The following is an 18,934-nucleotide window of genomic DNA, read 5'->3' on the forward strand; positions in this document are numbered from 1 at the left end:
CTTTTTGTGTTTGATTTTTCTTTCTAGTGCATACTTTTGATGCCCTCATTTCCTTTTTGGTATATATTTTAGTTATTTTCTCAGTGGTTACCATGGGGATTTCAGTTAACATTCATAAATCTTTAACAGTGCAGTTTGAATTGATACCAGCTTAGCTGTAATGGTATACAAAAACTCTGTTCCTGTACAGCTCTGCCCCTCCTTTCTGTTGTCACAAATTACTTCTTTGTACATTGGATGCCCACTAATATAGATTTATAATTATTGTTTTATGCATTTCTCTTCTAACTCATACAGAAAACAAAAAGAGAAGTTACAGATCAAAGAGACAATGATACTGGATTCTGTTTTTACCTGTGTAGTTACCTTTACTGGAATTCTTATTTCTTTGTATGACTTTAAGTTACTATTTAGTGTCTTTTTACTTCAGCCTGATAAACTCCCTTTAGCATTTCTTTTAGGGTAGATCTACTAGCAATGAACTTGCTTAGCTTTTTGCAGGATATAGCATTCTTGGTTGATAGTGATTTTCTTTCAGTTATGTAATCCCCCTGCTCCTGGCCTCTGGTTTCTGGGGAGAAGTTGGCTGTAAACCATATTGAGGACCTTTTCTGTGTGATGCATCACTTCTGCCTTGCTGCTTTCAAGATTCTGTCTTTGAGGTCTTTTGACAGTGTGACTACCATGGGTCTCACTGAGTATTTATTTATTATAATCTTTTTAATGGCAACACAAATTTTATTTTTTGTCTTATTTTTAAATTTTTAATTATTTTATTTTTTTAAGCTTTTAATTCCAGCTAGTTAACATACAGTGCTATATTAGATTTAGGGGTATAGTATAGTGAGTCAGCAGTTCTACATCACCTGTTGCTCATCACAACAAGAACACTCCTTAACCCTGTTCACCTATTTCACCCATTCCCCCGCCTACCTCCCCTCTAGGATTCATCAGTTTGTTCTCTATGATTAAGAGTCTGGTTCTTCATTTGTCTTCCCCCCACCCCCTTTGCTCATTTGCATTGTTTCTTAAATGCCACATATGAGTGAAATCATATGGTATTTGTCTTTCTTTAACTTATTTTGCTTAGCATTGTATTCTCTAGATCCATACATGTCATTGAAAGTGGCAAGATTTGGAGCGCCTGGGTGGCTCAGTAGGTTGAGTGTCCTACTTCAGCCCAGGTCATGATCTCATGGTTTGTGAGTTTAAGCCTCATGTCAGACTCTGTGCTGACAGCTCGGAGCCTGGAACCTCCTTCGGATTCTGTGCCTCCCCCTCTCTCTGCCCATCCCCAGCTCACGCTCGCTCTCTTTCTCTCTCTGTCAAAAATAAAATAAAAGCTTCAAAAAATTAAAAAAAAAAAAAAAAGGCAAGATTTTATTCTTTCTTCTGGCTAAATGATATTCCATTATCTCTCTGTGTGTTTGTGTGTCTTTATCCCCTTATCCAACAGAGAAGGGTGCATATATCCCTTTGAATTAGTATTTTTGTGTTCTTTGGGACAACACATTGCTGGAATGTAGGGTAATTCTATTTTTTTTTCTAAAAATTTTTTGGTGTTTATTTATTTTGGGTTTACCAGTTCATTCTTTTTTTTTTCTTTCATAGTTTATTGTCAAGTTGGATTCCATATAACACCCAGTGCTCATCCCAACAAGTGCCCTCCTCTATGCCCATCATCCCCTTTCCTCTCTCCCCACCCAATCAGCCCTCAGTTTGTTCTCAGTATATTTTTAACTTTTTGAGGAACCTCCATACTGTTATCCAGAGCAACCGCACCAGTTTGCATTCCCTCCAAAAGTGAAAGAGGATTCCTTTTACTCCACATCTTCACCAACACCTGTTGTTTCTTGTGTTACTGATTTTAGCCTTTCTGATAGCTGTGAGGAGATATCTCATTGTACTTTTGATTTGTATTTCCCCAATGGTAAGTGATAATGAACATCATTTCATGTATGTGTTGGCCATCTGGATGTCGTCTTTGGAGAAATGTCTGTTCATGTCTTCTGCCCATTTTTTCATTCGATTAGTGTTTGGATGTTGACTTTTATAAGTTCTTTATATATTTCGGATACTACCCCTTGATCAGATATGTCATTTGCAAATAGTGGAAGTTTTACTTCTTCTTTATCAATTTGGATGACTTTTATTACTTTTTGTTGTCTGATTGCTGTGGCTAGGATTTCCAGTACTATGTTGAATAAAAGTGGTGAGAGGGCACATCCTTGTCTTGTTCCTGACCTTGGGGGAAAAGCTCTCAGTTTTTCCCCATTGAGGATGATATTAGATATGGCTTTTATTATGTTGAGATATGTTCCCTCTAAACCTGCTTTGTTGAGGGTTTTTATCATGAATGGATGTTGTACTTTGTCAGATGCTTTCTCTGCGTCTTCTAAAATGATCTTATGGTTCTTACCCTTTCTGTTATTGATGTGATGTATTACATTGATTGGTTTGTGAATATTGAACTACTCTTGCAACCTAGGAATAAATCCCACTTGGTTGTAGTGAGTAATCTTTTTAAAAGTATTGTTGAATTCATTTTGCTATTATTTTGTTGAGGATTTTTGCATCTAATTTCACCACAGATATTTGGCCTTTAGTTCTCTTTTTTAGTGGTATCTTTATCCAGTTTTGCTATCAGGATAATGCTGGCCTCATAAAATTAATTTGGAAGTATTCTTTCCTTTTCTGCTTTTTTGAATAGTTTGAGAAGAAGAGGTATTAATAATTCATTAAATGTTTGATAGAATTCACCCATGAAGCCTGTCTGGTCCTGGACTTTTGTATATTGGGAGTTTTTTTATTACTGATTAAATTTCTTTGCTGGTTTTGTCTGTTCAAATTTTCTATTCCTGTTTCAGTTTTGGTAGTTTATATGTTTCTAGGAATTTATCCATTTCTTCTAGGTTGTCCAGTTTGTTGGCATATAGCTTTCCACAATATTCTCTTATAATTGTTTGTATTTCTGTGTTGTTGGTGGTTATTTATCCTCTCTCATTTTTTATTTTATTTTTTTGGGTCCTTTCTTTTTCTCAGTAAGTGGTTAAGGGTTTATCAATTTCATTGATTTTTTTTTTTTTCAAAGAACCAGCTTCTGGTATCATTCTGTTCTATTGTTTTTTATAGTTTCTATATTATTTATATCTGCTTAATCTATATTATTTCCTTCTGCTGGTTTTAGGTTTTTTCTGTCTTTCTTTTTCTAGCTCCTTTAGGTGTAACGTTAGGTTGTTCATTTGAGATTTTTCTTGCTTCTTGAGGTAGGCCTGTATTGCTGTAAATTTTCCTCTTAGAACCTGTTTTGCTACATCCCAGAGGTTTGGCACCATTGAGTTTTCATTTTCATTTGTTTCCATGTACTCTTTTGTTTCTTCCTTTATTTTCTGGTTAACTTATTAATTGTTTAGTAGTATGTTATTTAACTTCCAGGTATTTGTGGTCTTTCCAGATTTTTTCTTGTGGTTAACTTCTAGTTTCATAAAGTTGTGGTCAGACAAGATGCATTATGTCTTTGATCTTTTTGAATTTGTTGAAGCTTTTTTTGTGGGCTAATATGTGGCCATTCTGGGGAATGTTATGTGTGCACTTGAAAAGAGTGTGTATTCTGCTGTTTTAAGATGTAAGATATCTGTTAAATCCATCTGTTCCGGCATGTCATTCAATCATCCTTGTTGATTTCTGTTTGGATGATCTGTCCATCACTGTAAGTGGGGTGTGAAAGTCCCCTTCTATTATTGTATTATTATTGATTAGTTCCTTTATGTTTGTTACTGTTTTATATATTTGGGTACTTCTCTGTTGGGTGCATAAATATTTACAGTTATTACATGTTCTTGTTGGATAGTACCCTTTTATTATATAGTGTCCTTCTTTGTCTCTTGTTACAGTGTTTATTTTAAAAATCTATTTTAGGGGCGCCTAGGTGGCTCAGTCAGTTAAGCATCCAACTCTTGGTTTGGGCTCAGGTCATGATCTTGTGGTACATGTGTTTGAGCCCACATCAAGCTCCACTCTGACAGTGCAGAGGCTTCTTGGGATTCTCTCTCTCTTTCCTTCTCTCTCTGCCCCTCCTTTACCCGCCTCTCTCAAAGTGCATAAATAAACTTTAAAAAAAATCTATTTGATTGATATAAATATTATTACTCTGGCTTTCTTTTGACGTCCATTTCATTTGCATGATAGATGTTTCTCCATACCCTCACTTTCCATCTGTAGGTGTCTTTAGGTCTAAAGTGAGTCTCTCATAGACAGCATATAGATGGGACTTGTTTTTTGTTTTTTTTTTTTTAAATTTTTTTTAATGTTTTATTTATTTCTAGGAGAGAGGGAGAGAGAGAGCATGAGCAGGGGAGGGTCAGAGAGAGAGGGAGTCACAGACTGAAACAGGCTCCAGGCTCTGAGCTGGCAGTCAGCACAGAGCCCGACGCGGGGCTCGAACCCACGTGACCTAAGCGAAAAGTCGGACGCTTAACCGACTAAGCCACTCAGGCGCCCCAGATGGGCCTTGTTTTTTAAAATCCACTCTGTCACCCTGTGTCTTTTGATTGGAGTATTTACTCCATTTATATTCAAAGTAATTATTGATAGATATTTATTGCCATTTTATTACCTGTCTTGTGGTTGTTTCTGAAGATTTTCTCTGATCCCCTCTTGTCTGTCTTTTGCTGATTTTCTTTAGTGATATATTTGGATTTCTTTCTCTTTATTCTTTGTATATTTATTCATAGTATTTAATATATGGTTACCACTAGAGTTGTATATAACCTCTTCTGCATATAGAAGTCTGTATTAAGGTAATGATTGTTTAGGTTTGAACCCATTTTTTTCTCCTCTCCTTCCCACATATAACATAATATATGTTATTATATTTTACATCCCTTTTTTTGTGAGTTCCTGGACTGATTTTTTTATAGAAATATTCACTTTTACTTCTTTTATGTTTCTTACCTCTATACTGTCACTTTTGGTCTCCTGCTCAGAAAGTCCCTTTAATATTTCTTGCAGGGCTGGTTTAGTGGTCATGAACTCCTTTAGTTTTTGTTTTTCTGGGAAACTCTTTATCTCTCTTTCCATTCTGAATTATAACCTTGCTGGATAGAGTATTTTTGGCTGTATAATTTTCCCATTCAGTACTTTGAATATATCCTGCCACTCCATTCTGGCTTGCAAAATTTCTGTTGAAAATCTCCTGCTAGCCTTATGGGTTTTCCTTTGTAAGTTACTGACTTCTTTTGTCTTCCTGCTCTTAAAATCTTTTTGTCTCACTATTTTTTGCCAATTTAAATATAATGTGTCTCTGTTTGGGCCTGCTTTTGTTGATTTTGATGGGAGGTCTCTGTGCCTCCTGGATCTGGATATTGGTTTCTTTCCCCAGATTAGAGATGTTTTCAATTTTTTTCTTCAAATAAGTTTTCTGCCCCCCCCCCCATTTTTTCCTCTTCTTTTTCTGGGACTCCTATATTACAAATATTACTATATTTGATGGAGTCACTGAGTTCCCTAAATGTATTCTCATTTTGCATAAATCTTCTTTCTTTTGTTCAGCTTGATTATTTTCTATTACTCTGTGTTCTAGGTCATTAATTCATTCTTCTGCTTCTTCCAGCCTGCTGTTCATTCCATCAAACCTACTTTTCATTTCATTTACTGAGGTTTTATCTCTGCTATGTTAATCCTTATCTCTGTGTTAAGGGTCTCACTCATATCTTCCACTCTTTTCTGAAGTTTAGTGACTGTTCTTATGATTATTGCTTTAAATTCTGTGTCAACATGTTACTTATATCTGTTTTGCTTATATCTCTGACCATGGCCTTGTCTTGTTGTTTCATTTGGGATAGATCAATGTCTCTATCTCCTTACTTTGTCTGCCTGTTTCTGTTTCTGTTTCTGTGTGGTAAGAAAGTCAGCTGTGTCTTCTGCGCATGAAGATAGTGACTTTATGAAGAGGTCTGGGAGTTCCTTGCAGTGCAGTGTCCCTTGTTCACCAGAACCTGGCACTTCAGGAGAATATCTTGTGTGTTGCTTATGCCCTGCTGGTGTGTCTGAGTCACTGTTCCTTTCAGTGCAGTGGTTGTACTGACTCTCTGCCTGTTGTGGGCTGTACTTGCTCTCTGTGGTGTTAGCAGAACCCAGGCAGGCCATGTCTGAGGGGTCGTGCCCGCTGGGGAACTTGTGAAGGGGATGGTAGTGTTAGCACAGTTTGCACTGGGCCAATAGTCCTATGGGGAATCTCCCAATATGCTGTGGGCACTGCGTGCCAGGCTGGCCAGGGGAGTGAGGTGGGCACAGCTGGGCCTGGTGCACTGTGGCAGCTGAGCATTCAGTGGCGGGGCGGCATGTGCACACTAAAAAAATTTGTGCTGAGCCCAAGGCCAAGCCTAGCAGGCTTAGAGTGGGTGAGTCCTCTGGAGAGCTCATGGGTGTGGTGCCACTGCCAGCTGGTTAGGTAGCAAGGGTCTATGCAGTGCTGCCTCCCACAATTCTGTGTTTATGCTGTGGGTTGCAGGGGCGGGACGTGGGGAGGGTGGTGGTGGGGAATGGTCTCTGCCAGCTCACTCGTTTTCAGAGAAGTCCCCCAGCACGCTTCAAAATCAATGTGAACGGATCTGTCTCTCATATGTCCCCAGTGTTGTGTTGTGCAAATTGCCATCTTTATGTTACCTCTTGGCTCAGGCTGCTCTCTCTTTAAGGGTGGCTGCCAGCTTTCACTGACCCTCACCCTGGCTCATCCAGTGTTGAGTCAGCTGACTTTTAAAGCTACAGGCTTCAAGTCGCACTGGTTTTAAAACTCATGGAATTCAGCCCTGTTTTTAAAGCCAGACATTATGGGGATCAGTCTTCCACATGTGAGCTCCCTGGTACAAGGGCCCATTTCTCTCCCTCTCCACACACACAGCTCCCTCCCTCCTGCCAGCAGCCTGCCTTTGCCTTTCTGACCTTCCTAACCTTCAGATGCAGCTTCTTTATATTTAGTTGTAGAATTTATTGTTCCAGTCTTCAGATTGCATTCCGGTTTACTGACTTGGATGTAGTTGAAGTCTAGTTGTAAATGTGGGGACGGGGAGAACTCAGGGGCCTCCTCCTCGGCCATCTTCCCACAGTCTGTGAATGCCCCTGAGTTTGTTCTACACAGATGTCACTGAGTTTCTCAGATGCATGGACTCCTGTCCATGTTCATCCAACGTGGGATGTTCTGAGCTATTAATCCTTCAGGTATTATCTCTGCTGCTCTCTCTCTGCTTGTCCTGTCCCCTGGGAGTCTATAATGCATATTTTGATGATGTCCCATGGGTCCCTTAGGCTCTGTTCATTCTTCTTCATGTTTTTCCTTTCTGTTCCTCAGACTGGATAGTTTTAGTGCCCTGTCTTGAACTTCACTGATTCTTTCTTTAGCCTGAACCCTTCTGGAAATTTTTTTCATTTCAGCTTTTATACTTTTCAGCCACAGAGTTTCTCTTTGGTTCCTTTTAATAATTTCTATTTCTTTATTGGTAGTGTCCCCTTTTTTGTGTGTGAGAAAAATTGTTCTCCTGGTTTCTTTCAGTTCTTTGTGTATGGTTTCCCTTGATTCTTTGAACATATTTAAGACACTTAATACGTTTTTCTCCAGAGAGTCCAATGTCTGGGCTTCCTTAAGGCCAGTTTCTGGGTTTTTTTTTTCCCCTACAAATGGGCCATACCTTCCTGTTTCTTTGTATGCCTTCCAATTTTTTGTCGAAAACTCTTCATTCTGAAATTACAATGTGAGAACTCTGGGAATTAGAGTCTTCTCCCACCCCAGGGTTTGCTGTTATTGATTGTTGAGGCTGCAGTTATCTGTTTAGTGCCTTTGCCAAACTGTTTTTGCAAAAACTGTATTTCTTGTCATGTATAGTCACTGAGCTCTCTGTTCTGTTGTCTCAGTGGTCAGCTAGTGACCTGGCAGATTTTCTTAAACCACTGAAGCCAAAATGACAAAATTAAAAAATAAAAAAGAAATAAAAACAATAATAATAGCAACTAAGTTTTAAGAAACACACAGAACAACTTTCCTGGTCTTTGCAGCTTGGCTCTGAGCAGGGGTACTTACTTCCTCAGTGCTAAGTCCAGCCATCTGGAACTCTGCCTTAGACTGCACCTCTTCCCTGGACACAGCTCAGGGATCAGCCAGCACTGCAAATCTTTCTCTCACATCTTTCCTGAGCATGCATCTAGCCCTGGGGATGTGCAGTACATTCTGGATTCCCCGGTATATGCGACAGCCCTTCAAAGCCATTAGTCTTCCAAGAATCTTCTTCCTCAGCCTCCTCTTTCCCAGGCCTTTGGGTCTGTCCACTGTCCATCCACCATCCCTTACACCAGGTGACTGTGGGTAACATGTATCCTTAGATGCTTTCATCAGATGCCACCTCAAAAGTCACTTCAGCCTAAGGTGGGCAAAACAAAGGTCTGCCTTTTTACCGGTCCTCAGGGAACCACCACACAGGTCAGAACGCACAACCACACGTTTTTGAGAATGAGGTCCATATTGTTTTCCTTGCCACCCGCGGGCCACGCTAGGGACACAGGATGCCGTCCGCCAAGCCCTCTGCCTAAGCTGTGGAATGGGGATTTGTAGGTAGGTAAGGAAAAATGCTTTCATAGTGAAATTTAGCAGTTTCTTTCTTTAGTAAGTGTCCCCCTGGTTGCTATAAGGTTTTTATTAGATTCTAGAATTCTAAAAAGTGGATTCTGTTTTTGCCAGCTTAATGATTGCCTCAGTGGAAGGACTAATTCTTAGAGCTCCCTGTTCTGCCGTTTCTGTCACTCCCCCAACCCTAATGTTTTTGGTTTGCTTTAAGCAACTTAAAGCAACAAATATTTATTATCCCGTATAGCTTGTGAGGGTCAGGAACCAGCTTGCCTCTTAGCTGGGTGGTTCTGCCTCAAGGTCCCTTACAAGTTTGCATCCGAACTAGTAAGCCAGGGCTGTAGTCCTCTCAAGGCCCCACTGGGGCTGGATAATCCACTTCCTAGCTCAGTCACATGGCTGTTGGCAGGCCTCGCTGCACACTGGCTGCCGGCTGGAGCTTCCGTTCCTCACCATACGGACTTCTGCGCAGTGCTGTTCGCAGCATGGCCTGGTTTCCCCCAGAGCGGGAGCTGCATGAGAGAAAGACATCTCTTTCTGTATCCAACCTGGAGATAATTGTACTCTTCTTGAGTGAGAGAGAAAATTTGAACCCTGAGAAATTTCTTAGTGGAGAGGAATCGGCTTGCCCTTTCCCAGAGGCATTACCACTATGTGTCTCACTCAGCCTTATAGATGGAACCAAGAGACCCCAGGGAATTTCATAAACCTTGGAGTGGAGCAGCAGACCCTTCCAGTTGGCCTCTCATCCCCCTCCCTCAAACCTTCTGCCCTTCCTCACTCAGAAGGCTATTAAAATAAGCTTTCTGGACACCCAGGGCCTTAAAGATGACGCTATAACCTACTTCCCCACCATGTACCCTTGTAGATGTATTTGATGGTTTGATGTTTTAGGGAGGAAATGTGTTCTTTTTGGTTAAAAAAATGTGTATGTGTGAGTGAAGTAAGTGATTCTTCTGGAAGGCATTGTATTAGGCACAGAGGACTGCAAATGTGTATAGAACAGCCTCTTTTCTCAAGTAGCTATCATATAGAGGAGGAAATAGAATAGGTTGTTGGTCAAATATAAAATATCTTGGGACATCTGGGTGGTTCAGTAGGTTAAGCGTCCAACTCTTGGTTTGGGCTCAGGTAATGATCTCACTGTTCGTAGATTCGAGCTCTGCATCAGGCTCTGCACTGACAGCGCCAAACCTCCTTCAGATTTTCTGTCCCCTTCTGTCTGCCCCTTCCTGTTCACACATGTCTTTGCTTGCACTCTCTCTCAAAAATAAATAAATATAAACATTAAATATCAGGTAGCATTTGCCCCAGAATAGTGGTTGCCACAGTATTGATAAGGCAGATGCTCACATTCTCCTAAAGTAATAATATGAGAAGCAGAAGGAAACTGTGGAAGTGGCTAGGAAAGTGAGAGATCTTTGTGATTGTATTTGTTCTTAAGGTCTAGTAGCTTATTTCTCAACATAATGATTTTTGAGAACTTTTGCTGTCCTGCTTACAGGACGGAATCCTACTCATCAGAAATCACACAGTTTTATCCTCATTTATTTACTTACTTGTTGCCATACAGAAAGGCCATTAGTACCCACATATTTTTTTTAATTTGAAAAAGTAGGTTTGTGTTCCCAGTTTTATAACCACTGTTCTAATATCATTTCAGTATTTACAGAGGGGTTCATACAGTGAATTAGCCATTGGATCATAATAAGAATAGTAATACAAGCCAAGTCTACCAATTTGCTAGGTGCTATTTGTTCTTGAAGATGATAATGCTGCTGGTGTTCTTTTGTTGGAATGGGTGCATCTGGAAGACAAAGTTGGGAGTAGTCAGATTGTTAGCCTCTTACAAGTTGACCTTTTCTTGGCAAGTGCATCTCCCCTCTCATGGATGCTACAGGCAGGTGTTAAATATCCCAGGTGAGGGTAGTTCTGCCTCTTAGGTGATGGTTGGAATTGGAAATAGAAGAATGTGTATGCAACATTTATTTTTTACATTATTCAGACCTTAAGCTTGCAGTGGACTGGAGCTTGACCCATATGTAACAAGAATGAGCTTGCTCTGGAAAACTGTCCCTACATCCTAATATACATTGAAATCAGAGCAGCCTATACTCATTTTTGTATGTAGGAATTAAACTGTAGATTTTTCTTTTTGTGTAATTTAGACTATCACAGTTATAGATTCATATCTACTCTAGTTATAAAATTTAATTATTTCAACTAGGGCCTTAAATTTTACTTTTCCCCCTTCCAAAATGTAATCCATATTATCTCCTTTATTAATATGTTTCCAATTTGAGTATGTTCTTTTTTTCTTCTTTATTGTCTATAGTCAAACTGTGATTTCATTTTTTTAATAAAAAGTGAATTCTCAATTTCCATTTACTTTTCCTTCTCTAGACAATTAAATCCCACACGGAAACCGATGAGAAACAAACAGAGAGCCGTACCATCACTCCACCTGCTGCACCCAAACCAAAACGGGAAGAGAACCCTCAGGTAGGCTAAGCCCTTCAAAGGCATGGCTCAGTCTCTGAGATGTGACTTCTTCTCATGAACCAGGAGAGACACTTGCCCTCTGAATCACTTGATTTTCCTTTTCTTATGCTTCCACACGATTCAGTAATGTTATTGCCAAGTCACTTTGGCCTAAGGTCGATTAAGAGTGCGTCCTTGAGTGTCCCTGAGCTGGTAGACTGGCATTTCAGGCACATTTTACAAGTTTGAAATGTATGATTAGCAATCATTTTCTCAGGTATCCCACTGCATTCCTCATGATAATTATGTGTTGTTTGCCTCAGCCAACATTTCTAAGAAGTCCGTACGGTTCACTCAGCTGAGGTCTGCTTATGTTACTGATCATAGTTGTTATTTGTGCACTCTTGTTACTACTGGTATATTGCACCAGATTCTCAAATTCCAAATGAAATCGTAGCACAAAAGTAGTTCATTGAAGCATAAAAGTAGGGATTAAAATAGGAACATCTGTACCATAACTTAGGAAAGAGTTACAAACTCACATAGCAAACAGGACTGGTACAAATACAGAATATAAATTTGTGTGTCCCCTTAGACAAGAGAATTTTTTAGTTCGGGTTTTGCATAAGCAGCTCTAAAAGGAAAATGGGTACAGGTAATATTGATGATGAAGATCCAATAGTTGGATTTTATTAGACCAGCAGTCTATTTCCCTTTGTCCTCAGTGCATTCTTTTTAATGAAACCATTCGGAGAGTGAGTGACATGAAGCCATCAAACTTTATGTCCTTTTTTTTTAAGCAGTGATTTATTAAGTCAGGTTCAGGTTTTTCTAAAACAAGTACAAATTATAATTCTTTCTGATTTGAAATGGATTAATTTTTAATTTATCTTTAAAAAAGGGACCAAAACTTGAACCAGAAAGAAGTACCAGTGATGCAAATTGCTGAGGAACTTCTGAAGTCATCCACAGAATTATGAGAGGAAACCAGAGGATATCTTATGTTGGGGGCCCAGTGTGGGCAAGCAAGTACCACCATGTGCAGTGGCGGATATTTCACCTCCTAACTGGTGAAATCACTGCCATAAAGAGAATAAATTAGTTCTTGGCACACTTGTGATACATAGATAAGGCAGAAGTTCTTGACAACTGTTTATTCCCTGTATCACTGAAAAATCTATTCCAGAGGAGAGATTTCTTTTCCCCCTTAATAAGTTTTTTGTGAGCTTGATCTAGACTGGTGAAGATGAGTTGGATGTGACTGGCCAAGAAGAATACTGTTACTTGATCAGAAGATGGCCTCTGAATGTCAGTCCACACACTGCTTTGTTAACAGAGAACAGTTGGCTGACAGCCTTCTACTCTTGATTAAGTTGTGAAGAATAGTGGAAAGTAGGAATGTAGTTAATTGCCAGTCACAAAATGTATGCCATGGCAGCAAGTACCAAGAGTGCTTTTCCTTGCTAAAGTGCCCTGGCTGTCAGAGGCATAGGTGCCCACCTAAGTTTTTTAAAATAAGAAATAAAATAAAAGTATTTCTTCAGAACTCTGAGGATACCAGTAAAGAACACTTCTGTGTTCTCAAGTGGCTTGTTCAGGGACTGTTTCTTCCTAAAACACTCAGTATCTTAAATAACTTGAACCTATCACTTCAGGCCAAAATAACCATAGTATTGAATGTTGAGGGTAAAACATCAGGATATTTAAAGATCAAACTATGATATGAACAACTCTACATGAATATGTCTCCTAACAACTGATGATGTTCTTTATTATCTGTGAGAGAAATTGATGATGATATATTATTTGGCATACTTAGCAACCACATGCAAATCAAGATGTGCTTTCCAGACCACAGAGCAAAACAGGAATCAGGTTGTTGCTTCCTCCAGCTAATCATCTAATGCTCCAGCTTTGGGGTTCAGTATTCTAATCAATTTAACTTCTGATGGAGCTCTGGTGGGGAGTGGTCTCCAAAGAAAGATTGCTCTGTAATTTTTAGGTCCATGTTTGATTTGAAAATCATAGTATTAAGCATAACCATCTATTATTGTTCCTAAAACTCACTTAGCTTGGAGTTAGCACTGTTTAGTCATTGGTAGTAAAAATGTTAGAACCTCTGACCTGTTAGGACAAGTGAAATACTTAGAATTTGGAGCTTGTTGTATGGGAGGCTCTTTGTAACCCTCTGCATTTTTTTGAGTGTGAAATCGTCTTCCCATCTAAGAGGATGTTTCTGGAGAACAGAAACAAAAACAAAAAACCTTAGGGCACTCAAAGATACAGATCTCTGTCATTGAGAAAGAAGAACATGCAGGCCGCAGTCCTTCTCTTTTGATCCCTGCAAGACCAGAAAGCCTCTGGAGTGGCTCTAGAAAGTGTCCTTTCTTCGGTCACCTGAACCTGGCCCCCTTCAAGTGACCAGCCCATTGGACTGGCTTTGCCTAGGAATCTAACTAGGAACATGCAGTTGGCTTTGTGAGAACCCAAACTGAAGTATATTCTTGTTTCTCTGGCACAGAAACTTGCCTTCATGGTGTCTCTAGGATTGGTAACACATGACCATCTAGAAGGTAAGAGAAGATATTCATGGTGCTGCCTTGTTTCTGGCCCAGAGCTTTGTTCTTGAAAATGGGGTTGAATTTATTGCTGAGATATAGAATAGGATATTGGAACGCCAATAGAGTATGATTCAACTAGTGTGGACTTTATTTCCTTTGGAATCAAACTCGCCTCTCCTCTATCTGATGGTCATCCCCTCCCTTCCCTGTTCTTATCAACACTGCTGTCCAGGGGATACTCCCCAGTTGCCTGGATTAAAGTCATTTTTTTTTCTCCCTGACAGCATGGAGTATCAAATGCCCCTCTGACAAGTCTTTGTATTTTTCAGGCACTCTAGGTTATCAGAATCTTAAGAACCGTTACAAGCCTACACCTGCCCTAGTTATTTAATTCAAGAGTGGTGAACTATGGTTACTCAGTCTAGGTCTATGGATAAAGTTCATTCACACCCATATTACAGTGATCTAAAAATAGATGAAGACAGCTTATTTACACGCCCTGCCTACTGTTAAGCTCTTGGTCACAGAGAGCCACATCGTAGGACAGCATGGTCTTGCTTTCTGAGAGGTGAGAGTAGCTGGTCCTACATATCTGCTCCCAGTGGTATGCTTGCCTCTGCTGAGGCTTCAGTGAAACAAAGAGATTTGCCCCATTTCTGATTTGTCATGGGAAAACCAAACAATAAAAAATGAAGTTAAATTTGTGAGGTTCTCCACATCTCTCTTCTAATTCAGACCTTTTACTTTCCCAAGAAATCCAAAGCAAGAGGCAAGAGCGAAAAAGAAGAACAACAGCAAATCCAGTGTACAGCGGAGCAGTCTTTGAGCCAGAGGTATTCCTGGCCAGGCTTGGCCCTTCCCTCACTGTTCTAGTTTTAGTTACGGTGTTTGTCATCGCCTCCCATCTGAAAACCTGCTGGAGAGAGGCACCCTGATTATACTCGGCCAGCTTTGTGAAGTGATGGGTTTTTCTCTGGCCGATCATCCTGTTTCATTTTTATTTATTCACTGCTTTCCCCTTAGTTTTTTTCCTAAGTTTGAGCAAATACAAACCTACCTTAAAATTTTAACTCATCTTGGCTTCAATGCAACTGTCACCTAAGTGGAGGCAGACCTCTCTGGAATATTCTCTCAGAGCCAAGTATATATAATAAAACCCATTTAGCACTGCGACCTTGGGGTGACTGGCACTAACTCGTTGGCATGTTGACAGGCTTGCGATACTTGGTCTATAGCTTGTGGCAATATCAGTAGTAACCGTGCTATTCAACCAGTTACCTTTCCTTCTTCAATCCTCAAAGCGTAAGAAGAGCGCAGTCACATACCTGAACAGTACAATGCATCCTGGGACCCGGAAGAGAGGTGAGTACCTTTTTGTAGCTCTCCCTTGCTGTTGCTTCTGCTTTCTGTGTTGTGTTTCTTCCCCTTCCTCCCATTTGTCCTAGAGCCTAACTCCTAAATCCCTTGAAAATAGTTTTGTTATTGTCGTTCTCTGAAAATGGGGGTGGAGGGGGTGGGGGAAGACAGTGAGATTTCTTATTAGAGTTTGTATACGGAATCAACAGTTGCCTTTCCTTGGATTCTGGCAAGGCTGACTCAAAGAAATGGCTTAATACAGCATTTCTGCCCCAGGCCCACCAGGCTGTCCATGAATAGCACAGGGAGCAGAACATCGTGTGAAAGAAAGCATTTTAGCATCATCGAGCATAACAGAGCACTACTGTTGTCAAGGTGTTCTTAGTAGTGTCTGAGTTGCCCCGCTGCCAGCGAGACCAGAGCATGACTCAAGTTTCTGTGAGCCGCAGACTTTCCAGGAAGGAGAGAGGTGGCCACACCGAGAACTTAGAACCTATGAGTTGAGGACATCTCCAACAAACGAAGAAAGGTCATTGTCAAAACTGGCTCCCCGAAGCAGAGGTTCCTAAGAAGCTCCATCCCCATATTTCAGACCTCCCAGGGTGGGCGTTGCACCTTAACTTGTGGGCAGAGATAGTACACTCTCTGCAGGTCTAATAGCTGAGAGTTTGAGCTCATATATAGGGCTCTGAAATTGTTCTTTGATGTCAGTAATACATCCCCAGGTCCCTTTCGCCACATGATAACGTGTCCCTGAATTACAGTTCCTGGCGAGAAAGGTTGCACAGTGAATGGAGTAGCATCCTAATTTTTGCATGTGCTCACACTGTCTCAGGAGCCATCGGAATGACCCATTCTAGTGCTTCATAAGCCCTGTCCTTTAAGTAGCCAGAATACTTCCAAGGGAAATCCCAAGTCATTGCTTCCTATCGATTCCTGTGCCACAGTAGCCAGTGCCGTGGGTTATTTTTTGTGATTTTAATTTTGCCAATTTTAGTGACCTTTGACCCATTTCTCAGAAAGGAGCTCCCAGTCAAAAGCCACAGTTAATTAGTCTGCTCGTGAGGAGTATCTGATAAGAGGACGGGGGTTAAACAGGCCAGAAAGATCTTGGCATCGCTTGCCAAGGTCAGAGGATGAAAGCCTGTATTCACAATGCCTAGGATGTGCTTCTGTGGGTAAACAAAGAACAGTCGTCTTTTCCTTCTCCTTTGGGCAGCCCTGACTCCCTAGAAAAGACAGCCTGTATGATCTGTCTTTGTACTGCAACAGTGCCAGTTCAACACAGATAGGTAGTATTCGTGTAATGTCTGTCTGACAGAAGCATGGCTCTTAATGCATGATCCGATATAAATTATAACTATTGGCAAAGTTGTGATCCTCTGTACCCTTCACCAGTGCTCGTAGGCAGTTGTGAGCCTCTCTGGCTTTTTAAATTTTCTTTCTCTTTTCCCTTTGGTGTGCTGAACATACACTTTTGATCACCTAAAGCTTAGAAGCTCTGATCCTGGCCCTTCTGACAAGGATCCTGGCTTGGATGTATCATAAGGCAGGAGTGAGTGGTTGACCAGTGTTGCTATAGCCATCAGGTCCATTTATTGATCCTCTGTAGGCATGAGGCTTGATTCCCAGTGCCCTGGCTCAAATCCGTCTTTCAGCAGGGTTTCTGAGCTTTTGTAACAGGCCCCAGTCCGTCGATGTGTAGTTTACCAGAATGTTTGTGATGGAAGCAGGGAGACAGTTCTTGGTCAGACAGGGATGGTGTCTGACTCCAGACACACTTAACAATCATTGTGAAGCTCAGAATATCTTTTTAGCTCTTCGGTTCCAGCTAGTCCCAGGGCATATTTCCTGCTGGCTCTGCCAGCAAGGGGTAAGAATAGTTAACTTGAATTTTGCCTCCTCAGTTTGCCATTCTCCACTCTCACAAACAGTGAAATGACCAAAATACAGATAGGAGAGAAAAGAAAAAAAAATAGAAATCTTAAGTAAATCTATCTATGGAAACTGGGAAGCACTAATGATTGTGAGAATGATGGTTACAGAGAAACCTTAGAGAACAATATACAGAAGGTGTGGATAAACAAATTCTTATTCCTAGCTCTGACCCCCCATTGAGCTTTGACATCTTGTTCTCACATTAGAAATCTCAAATAGTAATAGTCCAGGAACGTCACCATGATCTGCCCCAGGCGAGGCACCCTTTAACATGACGCAGCCACTCCTGTCATTCTCCAAGGTGCTCTTATCCTCCTTTCTTTTGAGACTCATGTAGTTGTTTCTAATGACATTTAAATCTTTGCTTTCCCTCCCTCTCTTTGGGACTGTTGTATTAACCTTCTGTCTGCTACCTCACTTCCTTTTCCATGCTAGCCAATGAGGAACACTGGCCAAAGGTATGTAAGATCATTTTTCCCCCTTTCTTTCCCTCCCCCTTTTTCCCTTTTGTTCCCTTCTCTTGGTATATAGGTCGTCCTCCAAAATACAATGCAGTGCTGGGGTTTGGAGCCCTTACCCCAACATCCCCCCCATCCAGTCATCCTGACTCCCCTGAAAATGAAAAGACAGAGACCACATTCACTTTCCCTGCACCTGTTCAGCCTGTGTCCCTGCCCAGCCCCACCTCCACAGACGTAAGTAACTTGGGAAAAGCACGCTCTCTTCCTGAAAGCTTAAATCGGGGAAGCCGTTATCATGTGTTGTCTCCTTCCCAGCCGCACCTCCTTGACTAACCCTGGGACAGCAGTAATCCCCACAGGACACTGTATGCCATATAAGGTCCTGCCGTGTCCTTGAGAATCATGTACAACATCAGGAGGCTGAACCAGTTTTTAAAATGTGGATTTGATCTGCTGTGAATGTGCTCTCAGGAAGGGGGATGGGGTGGGAAGTCAGCTCATAAAATTGAAAGGTGCTCAGTTTTCCCATCATCCATGTTTTGGGGTGAGGAAAATGAACAAGGTGTATATTCCCCTAGCGGTCCTTGTTTCCTGCTTCAGGTAGAATTCAAGAAGTGGAAAACTTTTCTTTCAAGCAGCTTTATTCACCAGAGTTGATCGAACAGGTTCCTGGAAAAGTGTTGGATGATTAGTAGTTTGTCATGCAGATACTGCAGGATTGCAAACTAGTGCCCTAAGATTTTATTTTTTTGTTTCTTGTTTTTAGTAATTTATTTTTAAGTTTAAAATTTTAATTCCAATATAGTTAACATGCAGTGTTATATTAGTCTCAAGTGTACAATATAGTGATCCAACAATTCTGTACATTACTCAGTGCTCATCTAGATAAGCGTTCTCTGAGTCCCCTTCATCTGTTTCATCCATCTCCCCACCCACCTCCCCTCTGGCAACCATTAGTTTTCTATAAAGTGGCCTGAGATTTTTTAAAACATTTTTTAACATTTATTCATTTTTGAGAGACAGAGAAACAGAGCACAAACAAGGCCATGGCAGAGAGAGAAGGAGACATAGAATCCGAAGCAGGCTCCAGGCTCTGAGCTGTCAGCACAGAGCCTGACCAGGGCTCAAACTCCAGAGCTGTGAGATCATGACCGGAGCCGAAGCCACTTAACCGACTGAGCCACCCAGGCTCCCCATAAAGTGCCCTAAGATTTTAAGATCTTAAGATTTTTTTTTTTTTATATTTTTATTTCTAGGAGAGAGAGAGACAGCGTGAGCAGGGGAGGGTCAGAGAGAGAGGGAGATACAGACTCTGAAATAGGCTCCAGGTTCTGACCTGGCAGTCAGCACAGAGCCCGACACAGGGCTTGAACCCACGAACCGCGAGATCATGACCTAAGCAAAAGTCGGACGCTTAACCGACTAAGCCACCCAGGCACCCCAAGATCTTAAGATTTTTAAGAGCATTTACAAAGCAGTGAGTTCACTCAGCAAATACTTACTGGGCACTACTGCTCTGTGGC

At 40.9% G+C, this 18,934-nt stretch overlaps 1 protein-coding gene across 11 annotated transcripts in view; it reads left to right on the forward strand.

Moving 5' to 3' along the window:
- Positions 1 to 18,934, forward strand: part of PHF21A (PHD finger protein 21A) — a 229,705-nt gene that overhangs the window by 200,865 nt on the left and 9,906 nt on the right. For all 11 annotated transcript variants that reach the window (XM_039226763.1, XM_039226765.1, XM_039226770.1 and 8 more), the window contains 5 exons: positions 11,018 to 11,116; positions 13,617 to 13,668; positions 14,410 to 14,489; positions 14,958 to 15,018; positions 17,482 to 17,645. In XM_039226763.1, coding sequence (XP_039082694.1) covers positions 11,018 to 11,116; positions 13,617 to 13,668; positions 14,410 to 14,489; positions 14,958 to 15,018; positions 17,482 to 17,645 — 456 coding nt within the window. The remainder of the gene's footprint in view (positions 1 to 11,017; positions 11,117 to 13,616; positions 13,669 to 14,409; positions 14,490 to 14,957; positions 15,019 to 17,481; positions 17,646 to 18,934) is intronic.

Source organism: Hyaena hyaena, unplaced genomic scaffold, assembly GCF_003009895.1.
Source record: "Hyaena hyaena isolate Hyena2069 unplaced genomic scaffold, ASM300989v1 scaffold_23, whole genome shotgun sequence".
Taxonomy (NCBI): Eukaryota; Metazoa; Chordata; class Mammalia; order Carnivora; family Hyaenidae; genus Hyaena; species Hyaena hyaena.